This window comes from Phasianus colchicus, chromosome 1 (genome assembly GCF_987193195.1).
Source record: "Phasianus colchicus chromosome 1, bPhaCol1.hap1.1, whole genome shotgun sequence".
Classification (NCBI taxonomy): Eukaryota; Metazoa; Chordata; class Aves; order Galliformes; family Phasianidae; genus Phasianus; species Phasianus colchicus.
The window spans coordinates 104,639,143-104,657,835 of record NC_143436.1 but is presented as its reverse complement, the minus strand read 5'-3'; the positions used below and the strand labels follow the sequence as shown (position 1 = coordinate 104,657,835).

The 18,693-nt window shown below is 39.6% G+C and overlaps 1 protein-coding gene across 2 annotated transcripts in view; it reads left to right on the top strand.

Annotated features, from left to right (window-relative positions):
* Nucleotides 1-18,693, top strand: part of CYYR1 (cysteine and tyrosine rich 1) — a 106,081-nt gene that overhangs the window by 73,385 nt on the left and 14,003 nt on the right. Inside the window, exon 4 of one of the 2 annotated variants that reach the window (XM_090121511.1) lies at nt 13,571-13,626. The exons of the other annotated variant lie outside the window; for it this stretch is intronic. Within the exon in view, the coding sequence (XP_089977637.1) occupies nt 13,571-13,626 (56 nt within the window). The remainder of the gene's footprint in view (nt 1-13,570; nt 13,627-18,693) is intronic. 2 annotated transcript variants of the gene reach the window in all.

Below are 18,693 nucleotides of genomic sequence, written 5' to 3'. Positions count from 1 at the left end.
AAAGTGTGCTTACTATGAAAAACGTGTGAAAGCTAAACCACTAAGAACTCAGCTGAACAGAACATCGCTTGCGTTGAAGATACTCCTGGCAACATTTTAATGACTAATAAATCAACTTCTTGCTTTAGCAACAGTAATTGACACCACTGGACACAGTGGACATGGTCATACTGTAGCTGTTCTGATTAACAAACCTAGAAGTCTTTTTCATTTAATTACAGAAATTTCACATCTGGACTCTGAAACTGCATCAAGCTGAAACCTACAATACAGGTTGGTTGGTCTTTTCATGAAGAGAAGGTTGCTGCTTTAGAGAAACAGGGACAGCTGTGGCTTCTGACCTTTGACAGAAAGAAAGGCAGACAGTAAGAGCCTTTTCAACCAGAGACAAAAGTATAGTTTCAGATTTATCTCTGTGCTTCCAGAGGATGTGAACCTTGTTAGAACAGTTCAACAATCTCGATTCTTACGGTCTTCACTCTGCAATGCCTGTGGTAGAGCCAACATACTGTGTGAATTATTTCCTCATAAACTAAGTCTGAATCTGAGCTTCTTATACACTATTATTTAAATTGTATTCTGAGGGGAAGACAGGGTTTGTGTGACTTCCCTGCCATAAATTAAAACTAAACAAAGCTCAGATTCTTACAGCCAAAATGACGCACAGTATTTAGAGTACTCAGCAATAAGGAAAACTTTATTTCCTCATTTTCTCTCTTCTTCTCTGATTCAGTAAATTCCATTTCAGAAGCTAATCATATTAAGCAGCTTAAGTTATTACAGGCATGATGTTGAGCGAGCACACATAAGTCTAATACCCAAATTATTCTCAAGGATATAATCCATTGTGTCAGTTAGTGATCAAAGTGTCCATTTATATTCACAATGCTATACACAAAATGATTTAATTTCAACATTTATTTTTTTAGCCTTAAATGATTATGTAATAAACAAATCATTTGGAAGCTAAAAGAGTAGCATGGTTGTAAATCTCTCTTGACTTGCTTATTACGGTTTGTCAAAAATCTGATAAACTATGACCCACAGCAGTTCCTTCAACTGATCAAGATAGGGAGGGCACAAAGGATGCCTTTATTACATTTTCAAAGGCATGTAAAAAGAAGGAACATTATTAGAATTGAGCCTGCTCTCTGTCCTCTTTGAAATTGCACTTCAAACATAGGTATTTCTGTATTTTTGCTTTATACAGTAAAGCCTTGTTTTAAATAAGCAGCCCCAGGAACTAAGAGCTCTTATTGTGAATCTTTGTTCTCTAAAATAAACAACCCTCCCTCTTTTCTGAATGAGATTTCACACTGATAGCAAAAGAGGCAGACTCTTTGTGGGACACTGTGAAATTGATCCACGTTTTGGAGGTAAAGACAAAGTTTCAGTGAATTCTGGAATAAATAGTCATAAAATAATACTGTCTCTTTCTCAGTAGTTTCTTAGTTAAAAGAAACATCATCTGTGCTAAGCAGTTGTGGCATTCCTTTAGTCTTTTTCTTTAGACAGCATCTGCCCCAGAATTCCAGTTTAAATGAGAAAAAGTTCACTCAGTGTAGATCACAAATACAAAAATCTCCTGCATGTTTTGAGTCATATTAGAATCACAGAATCATTATGGTTGGAAAAAACCTCTAAAATCATACAGTATGAATGTCAGCCCCCCCACCCACTGCCCACATCCCTCAGTGCCACATCCACACGGCTCCTGAACACCTCCAGGGATGGTGACTGCACCACCTCCCTGGGCAGCTGTGCCACTGCCTCACCATTCTTATTAAGAAGAAATTGTTCCTAATACCCAACCTGATTAGTATTCTCACGTTTACATACAGCAAGAATTACAAAGTCCTGGAATTGTTAGTGATAAACAGATAAAGCAGCTACAGAAGGATTTGTGTAAAAGCCTTAAATCAACCCAAGGAGTTCTTTCATTGAGTTACTTTCACTTCTAGAAAATAATGATGAGGTGCTTTCTTTAATGCAGTCACAGATTTCATTCACAGCTTCATTTGCTTTAATATCATTTGTTATCCCTGAGCACATCCAGTAGCCAACATCTTTGTTTTGCTGGCTTCCCCATCTGAAGCTACTGCTGAATATCTGAGTACTCATATAGACTTTGAGTAGTACCTGTCTGAATCCCAGGGTGAAAAGAACCCCCTGTTTGCCCAGCATACAGTGCCGTACCCTTTGCACACCTGAAATATCATCTACATCAGGAAAATCTCACTGCTCTCTCTATTTCCAGATGTCCCCACAAAGCATCTCTTGATGTATTCTCACTGCAAGGGCCTCACTCTCCTGGGGAGCAGTCCTTCTGGCACCAGGGTTCAACACCAACAGTTTGGGTCCTCCTCACCTCCACAGTCATCCCTCAGTGGAGTGGTCGGGCGGGCACTGGGTTTCATACAAGCCCCAGTGGGTGGTTTTGTCTCTAAGGTAGATGTTCAGCCACTCTTCAAAAGAGACACCTGGCACCATATATATATATATATATACACACACACAAACACATGCTGTAGTGAAGAGGTATCTTTTTTCTTCCCTTTGTTTGAGAATTTCTGCAGAAGTTGAGGTTATGTACCCAGGGATGTCTGATAACAAGAGAAATAATGTAATACTTAGCAGCACGATAATTGGTTTCTTCAGACCATAGTCAGTTCACCACCTTGTGCTTTTTTTATAGGCCAACAAAGTGGCCTTCAGTCACGCTCATACTATTAAAATAAACAAGAAAAGAAAATCTATATCTGTCATGCTGTTAAAGCTATACTAATGAGAAGAGAAAAGAAAACATAGAACTGTTGATGTGTATCAGATATCAGGCAACCTACATTTCATATAAAAATAATAATAAAAAAAAGGATCATCTGAAAAGGAAGTACATGCTGCTTTTTGAGAGCCTGGGCTCCTTTTCTTTCTCTCTTATTACTGTCTTTAAGGTAGATAAACACAAAACTTACAGATCTTCCTAAAAACAGGAAGCACGCTGGCACATCTTTAAAATATGCCCTGTTCAGGCTAGCTGAAACTTTGAGCAGCTGAAGAAAGAGCTACTCGTTATGTGATGGCTGTTAGATGTTAGATAGCTGTTAAGTTAGATGAATCACCTGCTTGAAAACACCTTGTTCTCTGTATTGCCCACAGAGAGATCCCAGGTGAAATGTGTGGTCTGAACACCTGGGGTGGGAATTCAGTTGTTTAAATGTAAGGTTTCAGAGCAATTACCTCTTATCTGGAAGAGTAGTGTGGGGCTGGTGGGGGGGGTGATCTGTGGCTCCCTATCACTTCCAAAGCAGCAGTTTTTGTAGGTCAGGTAGATTTGGCTGGTGGTACCTAAATGGTAGTAGACATATATGGTTTTGCTATTGATTTACATCTGGAATATAGCAGTTAGCAGAGGTGAATATTCCCCTGGTTTATCCCTGTATGCTACAGGAAAAAAAATTCTCGTGATAAGAGACCTGCAGCTCTTGAGAATTTGAGTGACAAAGAAAAGAAAGGTAATTTGGATCTTTTTGCTGTGCCAATACACAATAGAAACCAGGCTTTAAGCCACATGGAACTGTTGCTACTTCAATTATTGTGCTTAGTATGCTGTGCAGCTCTAATAACACCCACTGAACCCTACTGTTGTGACAGCACTGAAATCAGATGAAGAGGGGTTTGTGGTGAGATATCTATAAACTGCAGTAGTTCTCAGGCATTATCGTGACTGCAGGAACTTCAGATGGATGAAGTTTTTGAGTTCATAGTTTCTTTTTCAAGAAAGAAAAAGCACTCCTAAATCTGAATAATCTTTTATTATCTGATCTTTTACTAGATTGCTTGTAGTATCCTGCTGGCCAGCACTTTTGTTTCTGGAGTTCCTCAGCTGTGTATTCTTTAGCTGTGGTATGCGTTAATATTTCTTAATGACATGCTAATATAGCAAGCCTCCCATTTATTTTTAGACCTGTAACTGCAAGTTAGTTTTTTGTTGACTGATACACAACTGAATCTTTTTGCTGTAGAGCCACAGAAACAAGACCTGCTTTGTGTGTGGACGTGTATTTATACATGTGCAGGTGAGCAAGTGTGTATGTTTGTGTATGTGTGTATGTAATAATCCCATATAGAGAAATCCTGTTCTTGGGCCTTGGCAGCTTCTGCCTTAAGAATCTCTGAAGTGCTGGGTAAGGCAGGTCCGTGTCTGCTGATTGTATTTTGTTGGACATTATTTCTTAATTATGAATACCATGAATGTGAGAAAGCTGCTCATCTGCTTAGAGTGTGGAGGCTAAAACTGTTTTGTCTACTGTTGTGTGGGTGTCAGTTGCCCAAACTAACATGGGGCAAACAGTTATCAACTGAGATGTCAAAAAAGCTGTCACTGCAGCAACTGGAGAGGCTACGTTCATGTCATTGCTGAAGGAAATGCTTGGTAACAGGTGAATCTATTAAACTCTGTATTCTTTGCCTGGTGTTTCATGTTTTGCCAGGTGGTGTTGGTGGATAGAAAAGATGTTTCAAGGGTGAATCATGGCCAGGTCTCTAAAGATGTACATTTTAATTATATTATGTTTATGAGCACTACCGATGAATGAGACCTTACCTCACCCATTTTGTTTCTCTTCGGTTCAGCTAGGAGCTGGTATAAAGAAACCAGATCAGCACTGTTTCAGGAAGCCAATTACTGCATGATGAGTGTAATTTTGATTCTTCTGCACTGTATTAGATTAAGAATAAAACTTCTCTGATTGAATCCTTCAGTTCTATCATTCTGGAAGCAATAGCGTGTTAATTCAAATAGAAAAGGTGTGGATGGTGATTTCATTTACTTGCTTAGTGGAGAAAAAATGGGTTTTCCACAGCAAGGTTTACCTGTAGGAAACAGAATGGCATTCTGGTAACCATCAGTGTACTTCGGGGCATCACCTGGAAGGGAAATAATGCATGGCCTTGTGTCAGCTGGCATTAAGCAGCACTGTTTCACTCATGTGTCATGAGTAGTACTTTGTACTTTCTGTTATGTAAGAATGAGCTGACTTTAGTTGGGACAAATACTAAGAGTTTCATTAGAGATGCTAGGCATTCTTGATATAAGTTATACTAAAGCTAGCAAAACCTCTTGCTGCTGAAACATCTCCTAAGTATCAGATTGTGTGTGTTACAGTGAACGATCTTCCCCCTCTTTCCTGACAAGAAGTTGTTTGGAGAGGCTTCTCTAAATGAGTGCTGGAACACTTGAGTTTGGGATGGAGCTTAATTAGAGGAAGGTAAATGTTCCAGAGACTTGCAAGTTTTACTAATTGAGTTTTCTGTACTCTCAGGGATGAGCAGTTATTCTGGAAAATGTGTGAGCAGCTGAGAGTATCTGTCTTATTACTGTCAGAGTGCTGCAAGTGCCTTGAAATGCAAAGGTATGAGGTCGGGGTCCAGTAGAACAGAAAGGAGGAGACAGATGTTTTGCAGGCACCCTGTTCTGCTGAAGTCCTGTTACCATTCATCCCTGCTGCTTGCTGGAGAAGCAGCAAAAAGCATGACTCAGGTCCTCCAGCGTTTTTACTTCAGCTGCCTTTTCTGTTTCTGCCAATGGTGCTGCCTTTCTCTGGCATCAGCCCTGACTGCTTGCTGCTGTTGGCAGCCCAACAGAGGCCAAGTGGATGGTCACTTACATGGCTGTCTTCAGCTGTTGTGCATTACAGAGTGATGCCCCTTTGAGATGCCCTGAGTTTCCTGCAGTTTTCTGGACATCATTTTGGGATGCTTTCTTCCAGTTAAGGGATGCCTTTTACTTCTATCCCCCTATGTGCTTAGTATTTTGCTTTTTCAGCCCATTAAAATTACTTGTCTTGGTAAGAAATTGGCCAACAAAGACTAGATTAGTCCAAACACACTTTTTAACTCAAAGTCATGTTGAAGAAGTGGGATCCAGTATGCAGGCCATTAACCAGCTTTGATCAGACATGCAGCAAAGTCTGGAACCTGTGATTTGAGTATTTTTTTTTGTCATGTAACAGAGGGACTATGATGCCATCTTACAGCAGAATCTCTCCATGCATAGATCCTCTTCCAAGGCCCAATGCAGCCTTTTAGTTGCAGAGGATAAAAGACAGAAATAAGAGTGAAGAGTAAAATATATAAGTTCAGTGACTTCACTTAAAAAATTATGACTACATTTAAATATTACATCTCATCAGAGAAGGGAGAAAGTGGTTCAAAACAGATAGCCATTGTAGTACTTCAGCAACTTGGATTATACTTTATAAATGCTGCCTATATTCAGTGCTGAAAATCATGGTTACATTTGAATGAGGCACATGTTATGAGACTTAGTTCTATCCTAGAGTAAAAATAGGAAGACTTTCTAAATGCAAAGCTGGTTGAGTACGTTGACCAAGAGTATTTGATGTTATGTTGTCTCAGAAATAGAAGCAACCAGTATGCTGGCTTGAGTAACTTTACTAGGAAATATTCAGAGCCATAATTTCTGTTTAGAGAAATAGACCTCAAGGAGACTTAAGCATCTACTCAAAGCGCAGATCTTATGTTGACCTGGCACTATGGAAGGTTTTCCCTAATTTTTTTTAATCGAAATTTACCAGTCATGTGCAAGAAGGAAATACTGAATCCACAAGCACCATTAATACTGAGGAAATTTTGGAACTGCAAGTTTCTGGAGGAAAGATCAGGCCTTTAAAAGGACAGTCAAAGAAAATGATGCAAGATGATAAAGATGAGAAATTACTCATTTAACTTACACAGAAGGAAATACAGAGATGACTCTGTATCAAATGGATTGTGCCACTCAAAGCTTCCTATGGGAACATAATCTAGCTTTGAAACTACCTGAGCCACCAGAATACTGCTTACACTCTCCCTTTAGCATTCTCTTTCTGATCCATAAGCTTACATTAGTTTATAAGACGTCAGAATGAAGACTACATTTTTTTTAACATCTTTAAAAGAAGTGAGATTAGGAGATCAAAATAACTATCTGAGTTTAATAAGGTTTGTTTTTCATGGATTAAAACCATGATACCAACAGGGTTTATTTTTATTTCCAGAGAAGATGAAGTGGTATTTCAATTAATAAAGATCAAGAAACAATTTTCTGAAATACTTTATTTTCTATCCATGGCAGACTCTCATTACTGCTCTCATTTTATTTAGAGATTAAAAACAAAAGGAGGGTGTAACCAAAGGTTAATATTGTCCTTATGTAGCTTGTTTGCTTCCAACACTCGCAAGAAGTTCAGAGAATGGATATTCTAGGGGCAGATTTAAAGCAGAAGTTTGCTTTGAATAGTTTGAGTCTAAGCTGGAGAACAAGCATATTTCTGAAGATGAAGGTTGGCATCCAAATACTCCCAAAGCCATTGACAGCATGGTGATTTTATCCCTTAACCTGGGTATAACTATTCACTGAGGAAGCAATGCTACTGTTTTATTTGTTGCCAAGCTTCCAGTTGTTGGAAAAGACATGGTGAAGTCTGCTATTCTAACATTTGGATTCCCAACTAACATTTTGAGCAAGTAAGGGAGATCTTAAGCACAGTATATGTGATCCTTATCTTAATATGCTATGGAGTTGTTATCCCAGGCTTTACTAAAATTAGATACTGACTTCAGGAATGATGATAGACAGCACTTTTGCCTCTTCTTCCATTCTGTGTACCAAACTGCTACACTAAATGTTCTTCTACTTTGTGTTAACTTACTTGAGATATTGTTTCTGTTTGTGGGGGTTGATAGAGGACAGATGCAGATTTTGTAACTTTGATGTGTTCATGTATTTTTAACTAGAGACATGTTTAAAGCTATGTGAATGTGGTGGTATAGCTGTACTCAGCAATTCAGCCTCAAATCCTATTCCCCAAGCAAAATGGGTGAGATGAGAAGGGACTGCCATGGGGTTTTTCTGCTCATCTGCACAAATGCATCAAACTCTTCTCAGTGATTTACTTTGAAGCCTAAGACTCATGAGCATGGAAGGCAAATGGGGTATGTATCCAAACATAAAGCTCAAAGGTACTCTTTGGCTCCCCAACTTAGATATCAGTCCAACAGGTAGAGGACCTAGACTGGAGGGTTCAGGTGGTTCACCTGCACACAATAGTTTTTAAAACTATTTAAAACTAAAAGAAAAAAAGTGTTTAATAGTGTTTTGAGGTATTCTGAGGCACAATTTCCATTCTTCCTGCTGACAGGGTTGCTATTACATTATGTTCCACAGGGACTGTGCAAATGATATCAAAAGACACAAAATACTGGCAACACACTTGGTGTTCTGCGAAAGTCACAAATGCTGAATAGCATAACATGCCTGGAAAGAGACTAGAATAACTTGTTCATAATTGTCAGCTTGACTTTTATTTAGCTTAGGGATAAATCATATATTTACACCATTCTACTTTAAGTTTGCTTCGCAACCGTATAAACAAGAAGTGTAACTCTAACATACAGGCTGGTTTTGACTTTGAGTTTATTCCTTTGGTAAGAAACAAAATGGATCTCGTGGTACATTTTATGTGTATGAAGTCACAAGATAACAGGAATCAAATTTAGTGTCACCCCAACTTGGCAACAGCAATGTGTTGTTGGAAAACAAAAAGGATCTGATGAGTAGAACTCAGCAGAGGAAAGTGGTTATGACTGTTTGTGGTCTTACTTTACAGGCAGGGAAAGAAGAGGCAGAGTTTCTGGTTTTAATTCATCCCTAAAATGTAGAAGGAAAGTAGCTAAACTAGAGTAATAAGATTAATTCATGAGAATTAAAACTCAATAATTTTTAGAGAAGAACAGAATTCTAGGAATAAATCCAGGACACCAGTTTATTTTTAGGATCATCCGAGGAATCTTAAACTGACCCATCTCATAGTGATTTTTGCCTCGCTTCAAATTGAATTTCTCTGTGAATCCAAGTCCTGCCAAGCGAAAATGCAGAATTGCTGGTAACAGGCAGGAAAGCTCCCTTTGGAGGCCCACTTGCAATGTTGTGCTGCGTTGTTGCTGCTGTCCCTTTGGATGATGCCATGAGGAGCAGCCCTAGCAAGCCAGGTATAAATAACTACGAATTGACTTTCAAGTGATTATCAGACACCTAGAGAATCATATCTTCTGTTTAATGGAAGCACAAAGCCAACTTTACTAAATTCTCAAGACAGTCTTTGTTATGAGTGTGATTGATGTAGCTATCCCACTGAGTTACAAAACTGCATTCAGAGTCAAACTGGCCGTCACAGCAGAGTTGTGTTTTGGAGGATTCAGATGTTATGAAAGAGTGTTTGTAGGACTGCAGAAAAGAGAACTACTTACCTTCATTATATGATGTTACAAGTTGCTCCCCAGGAAACACAGAGCAAATGCATCCAGGAAATAACTAATGCAATAGTCTTATTTGTTTTGACACAGCATGACTTCAGCCTGCTCAGACCCATATCCTGCATGCGTACGCATAGAGCAGGGTATTAGAGATGGATGTGTTTTCCTAACATTAAATTCTTTAATATAAGCATAAGATAGAAAGTTATTTTGTTAATCTTAATTGTAAAATAAGCAGATATAAAGTGTGCTGATATCTTCCCTTACTTGTCTGTGAAAGGAAGTCTCTTGGAATATGAATCTTGCCACTGACCACGTCTGCCTCTTTCCTGAGCTCAGCAGGAAGGTGAGGTGCCTGCTGAAAGCCTTTGGGGATCTAAAACAGCATGTTTGGAAAATGGCAGTTTTTTTCTCATGAATTGTCATTGCTATGAAATGATCCTGGGAGAAAGGAGAAACACTGAGGAGATGGAGAATGCAACCAAGTTATAATCCATCTTTTCCAGCAGTATTCACAAAACAGTACCTAACAGAAGTAGGTAATAATTACTGTGTTAACCCCTCCTGCATATTTTTTAAATTATCTATTTGGATTTTTTTCCCAAGTCTCATAATGTAATTAAAAAAACAAACAAACTCTGAATGCGAAGTCTTGCACAAGCTGATGTGATTTTTGTGTGTCATTTGATAACTAACATGTCACACAGAAAACCTGCTTTTATACATTCCAGAAATGTTTTGTATCTGGCATTTCTGATTTGTTGATACCTCCTTGTTAAGAAGCAAAGACATTTCAACTGATTATGTTGTTAAAAACATCAATCCAATTTAATTCAGCATGAGGGTGGTTACACAGGTTCTTTTGCACTAGTTAGTTGAATTGGTTTCAAATCCAACTTTAACCTGATCTGTGGCAATTTGCTCTCATAGCCTCAGATAGCAGCTATTTCTAGAAGTCATCAGGCAAGAAGGTTTTCTTCAGGGAGATGTTGTACTTAAAGGTCTGAAAATTACCCATCAAAATATGTAAACTCACAAGCATACATTAGAGGATGTAATTGTAGCCATAACATTATTCTTTCTTAGTTCTTGTTTCTCTTGGTTTAAGTATTAACTCCTTACAAGCTGCTACAAACTAAAAATCAGATCTGCATGGAATTGCTTGACACAAACTGAGTACAGCCCATGAACTTAATCTATTTCATGACTGAAAAGAACAGTTCAATTTTTCAGTGCCCCTGTGAGTGGGGATTCTTGACTTGCTTATATTATGGAAAGCTAAAGAACCAAGAGGATATGTGACTTTGTTCCTGCAAAGCCCTAAAGGGAAAGATGTCCGGACTTGTAACCTTGTGCTTTAAGAAAAACCTGATTGAACTTCTGTGAATGTTACTTAAGGGATTTTGCAGGATTTCGGTACAATGTTTTTCTCCTTTTGGCCAATCCTTCAGGATGCTCCTATTTGTGCTAGGCTTCTATGGGACGGCTCTATATTAATATTGTTCAAGTGGAATATGGTAGAGTGAGCTCTTTGGAGCTGTTGGAAGATGTACCTAAAGGAAATCAAAAGGAAAATGGATTATTGAGGAACTCTATTTTGTTGGTGATATGCATGACCCAACAGAAGTAAGAGATCAGGAGAATATTTTGAGAGCTTTAAAGGAGTCTCAGCTTGGGCTTTAGGTGATGGCTGGGCTGCAGACAGGGCTGACCTAGAAGGGAAGTCTAGTGTACAAGTGTGTAGACTCTGGTCATATCCTTTAACCTACAAGTTATCTTATTAGTCCTGAGATATAAGGATGTGAATAGCATCCTTGTAGCACAGTCAGTATTTTTGCTACCAATAGTATGTATTCTTTGACTGAAGAAGAGGTCTGTGGACTACTACTGAACCCCTGGATTGGAGAGAACCTGGAAGAAGCTCAAGCCTTTCCCTTGCCCCTTGTCTTTTTTTGGTACTCAGAGGTCTACAGACCAAAGGGAACAGCTTTGTTAGTCTCCCAGCTAGAATCCCAGGGTCCTTTACAGTTTTCACCTGCTGCTCAGGTGGATACACCAGGGTGGTCACGTGAAATATAAATACTTTACAGTATTTTATGCACCATTTATTTCCTGAGTAGCTGAAGCTCATAGCTTCACTTAACTCTCAAAGATGCTGCCAGGCAGCCGGATATAATATGAGGCCAGAAGAATGCTGATAGCTTGTCAAAACTAAGAGAGATAAACACTGTGAACTGCCAGAGGGAGAGCTCCTGGCTGATGGGATACATCTTGCTGAGAGAAAGTTTGTCTCAAACTGCTTGGATTGTGCTTGCACTGGGATGTTGCTTTGGGATGTGGCTGACTGTTGATGCCTGGACTGCCACTGCCCTACAGCAATCACAGTTAATCCACTGTTTGAGGCTGGGGATGAAAGCTCACTGGAGCCCACAAGCCCCAAAAATCTGCACAATCAGCCACTGGCTCTGGGAGCCTGGTTTTGATTTGCTGAGATGGCAGCTGCTCTTTGACAGATGTATAATGGAAATGGAGGTATGATTAAGGGGACAGGAGGTAGCTAGAGATGATAAAGGGCTTTATTTACTTCTTCATCAAATAAAACCTGATGAGATTTTAATCTCTCAAAAGAGATGTACAGAAACGGAGAAAACCAGCCTACCTACAGCCTATGCTTTTAAAAGAACTAATCCTTTTTATCAATGCTTTCCCCTACTCTTCAGCTCCTCACTTCCATCACGCTGAAATCTGGACCAAATGTCTAGGCAAAGTTGATCGTGCTTCTTCAAGTGCCCTTTGCTAATCAGAGGTAATTGCAAAGTTAGAAGGATTTTGCTGATAGTTGTCTAAATGCTTCTGCAGTCAATTGGCATTCTGCAGGCTCATTCTCATGAGGGTGATGGAAGTTCACTAAAAATGGAAATAACAGTTTTCACAAAGCTTGTTTGTTCTTTAAAAAATAAAAAACTATCCTAATCCCAGAGCAGAAAACCTAACTCTTACACTGAAGGAAGGTAATTATGTTGAAACTTTGATGTTAATTATTCAGATCATTGATATTTGGTGATGGGTTGACTACCCAGGGTATTTCCAGGTTAGAGCAAGAACATTTCAAGTGATGAATTTCTTTTTTTTCTATAGCCACTACTTTTGCCCTGGAAATGAATTCCAGAATATTGCTCCACACCTAGCTTAGCTAATTACTTAAAAATATGGAGGAAGCTTTTGATCAGAATTTACTGGCATAAGCAAGAACTGCAAGGTGATGAAGTTTGTACAGACGCTTGGTTTGAAATCTGTAACCTTCAGAGATCTGTTTGTAATATGCTATTTTGTTTTGAAACCACTGCTTTAGTCAATTTCAAATTAAGAAATGGTGGCACTGGGAACAAATTGAAGGATGAAAGGAGTGTGCTTTCTTACTCCATGACAACACAGCATATGTTTCTAACTTTTAAAAATAATTAGGAAAACCAGAAGTTCACCTTTTAAAACACCAAGAGCCTCCTAAGATTCTCATTGGAATGAATGTTTCTGGGACGGCAGAGCAGTGACACTGGCCTAAGGGAATATTTGACATAAGAAGACACAGTTTGCTTGGCTTCACACTGTGAAAATCGCACTCACTTTATAAGCAAGGCTCATTAAATTTTGTTTTCCTCTTTTTCACAAAAGTTAAGCACTATATATTTTCCTTAAAAGACATTGCCCTCTTGCATGAATTCATTTGAACTATTTCTCCTCTTCTAATTCTGATCAGTGCTTGCAAATCTCAGACTGTGGGGGACTGTTATGTGGTGTTGTAAAGTGGAGCTGCGGAGGTTGGCTGTAATTGATCTCAAAACTTCCTTCTTTTCTGACTGACCAAACAAAGGCATTTTGTTTCTTTTGGCAGCTGTTAGAAGCAGTAATTCCTGTAATCAAGATGAGGGTGTTGCTGCTGTGTTTCTGTTGGGGTGAATATCAGAAGATTAGGAACTCTTTAAAATTGAAAACCATTTCCTTTCAACTTTCCCAGGTATTCTTTTTGTGCAGATTAGGCTGCTTTAAGATTTACTGGTTTGAGTATGAGTATTTAACCTAAGGAGAGCTTTCTTTGCATTCACATAAATATCTCGGTGTGGGGACTTGGAGATAGTAGCCGTTCATTTTGTGGGGTTCTGGTCAAGCAGCCCCTCTACCACGGAGTTCCCTGCTGGGAAGCCCCTGCTGCTTGGTTCTGACTTTGATTCATTTCATATTTTTTTTCTTCCCCCAGGAATAATAGGCAGTTTGTTCATCGCAAAATCAACCACGTTGTACCATTTAGAGGAGGTAAGTTAGTAGAAGAGAAACAGCAGAACATGACTTACATGGACATTCTCAGAGTAATCCTTCAGGAGTTAAAGTCCAAAGTTAGCAAAGCTGCTACCACATCCTTCAGCAAAAATACTCTTCGGCAGTGCCTATGTCAGAAAGTGTCAACAAATATTCCTGATAGTATTGGCTACATTAAATGAACTCTCAATCATCTATTCTTGTACAACATCTTGAGGTGAGTGTCAGGTGCAGCAGTTTACTCCTAGCTGGGTCACCAGTCTGTAGCTCCAGAGACTCTCAGAACTGATTGAGATCCCACATCATTTTGGGAATTATAGAATCATAGAATGGCCTGGGTTGAAAATGACCACACAATGCTCATCTAGTTTCAACCCCCCTGCTGTGTGCAGGGTCACCAACCGCCAGACCAGGCTGCCCAGAGCCACATCCAGCCTGGCCTTGAATGCCCCCAGGGATGGGGCATCCACAGCCTCCTTGGGCAACCTGTTCCAGTGTGTCACCACCCTCTGGGTGAAAAACGTCCTCCTAATATCTAACGTAAACCTCCCCTGTCTCAGTTTAAAACCATTCCCCCTTGTCTGATCACTATCCACCCTTGTAAACAGCCGTTCCCCCTCCTGCTTATATGGTCCCTTCAAGTATTGGGAGGGAACAGAAGATACCGAGTGCAGAAGTCTCAGTAGCATAACAAGAGCTGTGAAAGAGCAGTGTTCAGCCCCCGGCGTGTATTGTGAAGTTTAGCAATTAGTTTCCATCTTATAAAAACAGAATTTCCCCTCCAATAACTTTGATTTAAATAGCAGAAAACTGGCACAACACTATTATAATAGGTGAAGCATACAGCATTGCATCTGTCAACAAGATTTTAATATTTCTGTTTTACCACAGAAAACATTTGTCTTAACTTTCACCGGTCACGGTGATCTCTGCTGGTATTTCTGCAAGTTTCTTTGGAAACCTGTTTTGTGAGGCATGATAGAGCTTAATGCTTCCAAGCAATTCTCCAAGTGTATTTCATATTGACATGATTTTTAAGTCATTATTGTGAAGTTGTTACTGTTTTACTGTTTGGGGCTGCTTGATAGCCCTGTGCTCTTTTGAGAGCAAGCACTCAATGAAATTGAAGAGCAAATAAAAGTAAATATCACACATCAGGCATCCTCATAAAACCACCTGCAACCCGTTCTGCCTGCTAACCAAACAAAATAAGGAGTGTCTCTATTATTTTCTCTTAATGCAGTAGGTTTTCTTGTGGGCTTTAACTTCTGCTATCCTCACACGGACATGTATTATCTAGGTTTATTCTGAGTTGTATTGACTTGCAAAACAGAGAAGTGGCCTCTCCACTTCTGAATTGCCACCCGCTGACAGACTGTTGCATGTCCTAGAATGGCATCAGGGAGGGGTGAGAAACTTAAAGAGGAAGGTAAGCACAGCCGTACAGGCTTGTTATACAAGGCTACAAACCAGCTTCCAGTTTCACTAATGTTGTTAGACATTGCTGACCTCCTCTACAGCCACCAGCTATTCAGCTGAGGAAGCTGGGTGTGCACAAAAGCACAGCTGAAGTCAGACTGGGCTTGTATCTATGCAACCTCACTGACTTAACTAGATATGACCAAGAACAGCGTGTGGCCTGCTAAGCACCTCAGGAGGTGGGCCGGGCCCATTCTTTCAGTGAATAATTGTAGACCTCTCCCTTCAGAGGCTGGCTGTGGATTATAAACAGATGAGAGGAAGAAACCTGTCTGTAGTCACAATTCAGGGATGTGAAATCCAGAGGGGAAGAGAATTTGAGCACACCAAGCACTTTTGTTCTGATCTTTAGATCACTTTTGAAAAGTACGAACAGGGAAACTTAGGGCAGCAGATGACACATTTGCCCTCTCTGGGCCTAAAGCAGTTCCCATGAAGGTTTTATCTGAACACATCATGTTGCGATCTGCGGTAGACAAAGTTCAGATGCTTCACAAGCAACTTGTCCTTCCCTGTAGGAGGAAAAGTGGGAACTGAAGAGCAAAGGGCACAGCGTGCAGTGGGAGGAACTTTTGTCAACGTAAGATGGCCTTCATTCACAAGGTTGGCAGGGCTGCCTTCTACATCTGATAGATTTGGGATTATAAATCCCTAGAATATAGTATAGTTTGAGTTCAAAAGGGCTCTTAAAAGTTGTCTAGTCCAACCCCTCTGCAGTAAACAGGGACACCTACAGCTAGATCAGGTTGCTCAGAGCCCCATCCAGCCTGACCTTGGATGTCTGCAGGGAGGGGGCATCCATCATCAACTCTCTGGGCAACCTCTTTCAGTGCTTCGTTACCATTATTGTGAAAAACACCTTCCTTATATCTAATCTAAATCTTCTCTCTTTTAGTATGAAACCATTTTTCCCATCAAAACAGACCAGAGTCTGTCCCTTTCTTTCTTATAGCCCCCCCTTTAGACATTGAAAGGCTGAAAATCTGTGGGTATGGACAAAAGATGCTGTTTTCTGTCAGCAGTAGCTGATTCTTGGACTGGAGAATGGAATATAACTCAGCAGTCCAGTAGAGATTTCTGATCCTAGAGCTGGGATAATGGAATGGCTTGTCAAATAATTCAGAATTACCACCTGAGCAGTACAATGCCAAGAAGCTGATGCTGTGTTAGCGTAGAAACCCAGCAATGCTGCAAAGCAGATATTTTTACATTAAAGTAAAAATATAGGTACAAAATGGAATATAGAAAAGCTGTGCATGAAAATGTTTGCAGTGCTCTGCTGTTCATACACCTGCCTGGGTTCTCAGTTTAAGCTTTCCAAGCTAAAGACACCACGGTGATTGCAGAAGACATGCTGTGTTTTGTATCATTATTTATGGTTGTGGATTTCCTTCCATCTATACACTCTAATTAAATGTTCCTATCATCCTGTAAATTAGCCTTTCTCTTTTTAAACGTCACATTTGCAACTCCATGTAGCTATTTTCATTTCAGCACTGAATCAGCAATGTACTTAAGCATATGAATGATCTCTTTGAACCCAATGGGATTCCTCACATCCTTAAAATTAGACATAGTTTTATCCCTTTGCTAAATCAGCAGCTATGCTACCATACAGAGATGGGGATAAAGGAGATGGTTAGCATCTACTGTAAACAATGTTATTGAACTGGACACTTCCAAACTCTATTTTTACCATCATATTGTAAATGTTTTCAGCAGAATCATAGTATTGGAGCCAGATACCATATGTGAGGTATTCACATTGAATCGCTTCTTTCAAAACTGCCATTTCTCTAGAGGCAAAGCAGTTTTAAGAGGCCTCTCTTAAACCCTCTCTTGCCCTCTTTAAACTGATTGCCCTTTCAGACATGCCACTGAGACAGGTGGCAGAACTTGCACCAAGAAGGGCGTTTTACATGGAGATGGATCACTGTGTTTTTCAGAATTGCTACATGCTCTTATATCACATGGGTGTATCTGTGATGGTGATAAAGATAATCTGTGACGTATGAACAGCAGCAGATTAGGGAGGTGGGAAGACTGATGTCACCTCAGTTCATTAAACTCCTGAAGAAAGTACATGGATGTCTGCATCCTGGGCAATCTCGCTGTGATCTTCTCTCCTAAACTTGCATACTTACTAAGATCTGTCATTTTAACAGTTTTAACCAAAGCTCGCCTATATTCAGAAGTAATGGAACAATGAGAATTACTCATGAAGAAATTGGAGTGCTTAAGAAAAGAATGGAGTGAAACATTCCGCATTGCCTTCTGTAGTAGAATATGGAAATCTGTATCAACTACCTCTAATTTTCAACCTAAGAAACAGAGGCAAACACTATGTTTTTCAGAGTTGAGTACAAATCAATGATGTCTATGAAGCCTGATGGTGTGATAATTGTAAAGAGTTCTTATTACTATCACAGTGACTTGCCCGAAGAGCACCGAAGAGCTTTTGGAGTTCATATATTTGGTACTTTGTGTAAATGTTACAAAAACGTCAACTGACAATCAAAATTCTCTACAAGGCAGGTGAGAACAGTTTTGCCCTAAAGTCAGAATTCAATTTTGCATACACACAGACACACACAGACAAAGAGAGAGCAGGGGAGGGTTATATGTACTGTGTGGAGATGCCAACAGAGTGAATGGGAAAGGATCCCTTATGAGGAAAAGAGGTTTAAGAAAAGATCAAATGAGGGGTATTGATCTATTTATTTCCCTGCATAGGTTTTGAAAAACAGATCAGTCTGGGAAGAAGAAGTCTGATCATTGGTTTCCAGTTGACATTCTGTTTCATGCAGGCTTTAAAAGTAAGGGGCCCAGTGATGTTAACACTGCTACTAAAATAATTTGCTGTCTTGCACAAGCTCAATCCATAACTTAACCAGTTTTTGCATCAAACCCTTATCTTCTGTCTGATGATATCTTCTAAGCATTTAGTGCTGAGGTACAGATGTGCTTGGGTGAAGAATGAACACCCTTCACTTACTGAGATGTTTTTTAATTCCTGAATTTCTCCAGCTTCAGCTACCAGCCAGCACATGAGTCAGTAAACAGATTTTTTTACATCTCATTCTACAAGAAAATATCACTGAGGTACTTTATATTAGATAGAAAAACTACTTTACCCACTGATGTTCCAACAGTAGTAACCTCTGACTCTAGAACTAGGCTACTGCAGTACGGGGAATCCAATTAAGCTGCCTCTCCATGAGAAAAACAAAACAATGTTCAGCACACAGAACATACCCCAGCTAGCTAAAAGCTGTTCTGTGCAAAATAAAATTGAGGTTATTAAGCTCGAATTCTTATTTATCTATGCAGATAACTAGAGAATAACTCTGTTTTGCATTAAAAACATAGTTTTGCAAATAAGAGGGAGGAACATAATTTTGTGGGGCTGGGATTTTATTTTTGTTTGTTTTGGTAATTTGTTGTTGTTACTGTTGTTTAGCATTGAGACTGCAGTGTCCCCATAAGTTGGATATTGCCACAATGCATTATCAGACACTTGGCCTCAGTGCAGTGATACCTTCTGGCTTTTCATGTGCTGCTGTAGGAAGAGCTAGGTACTAGAGA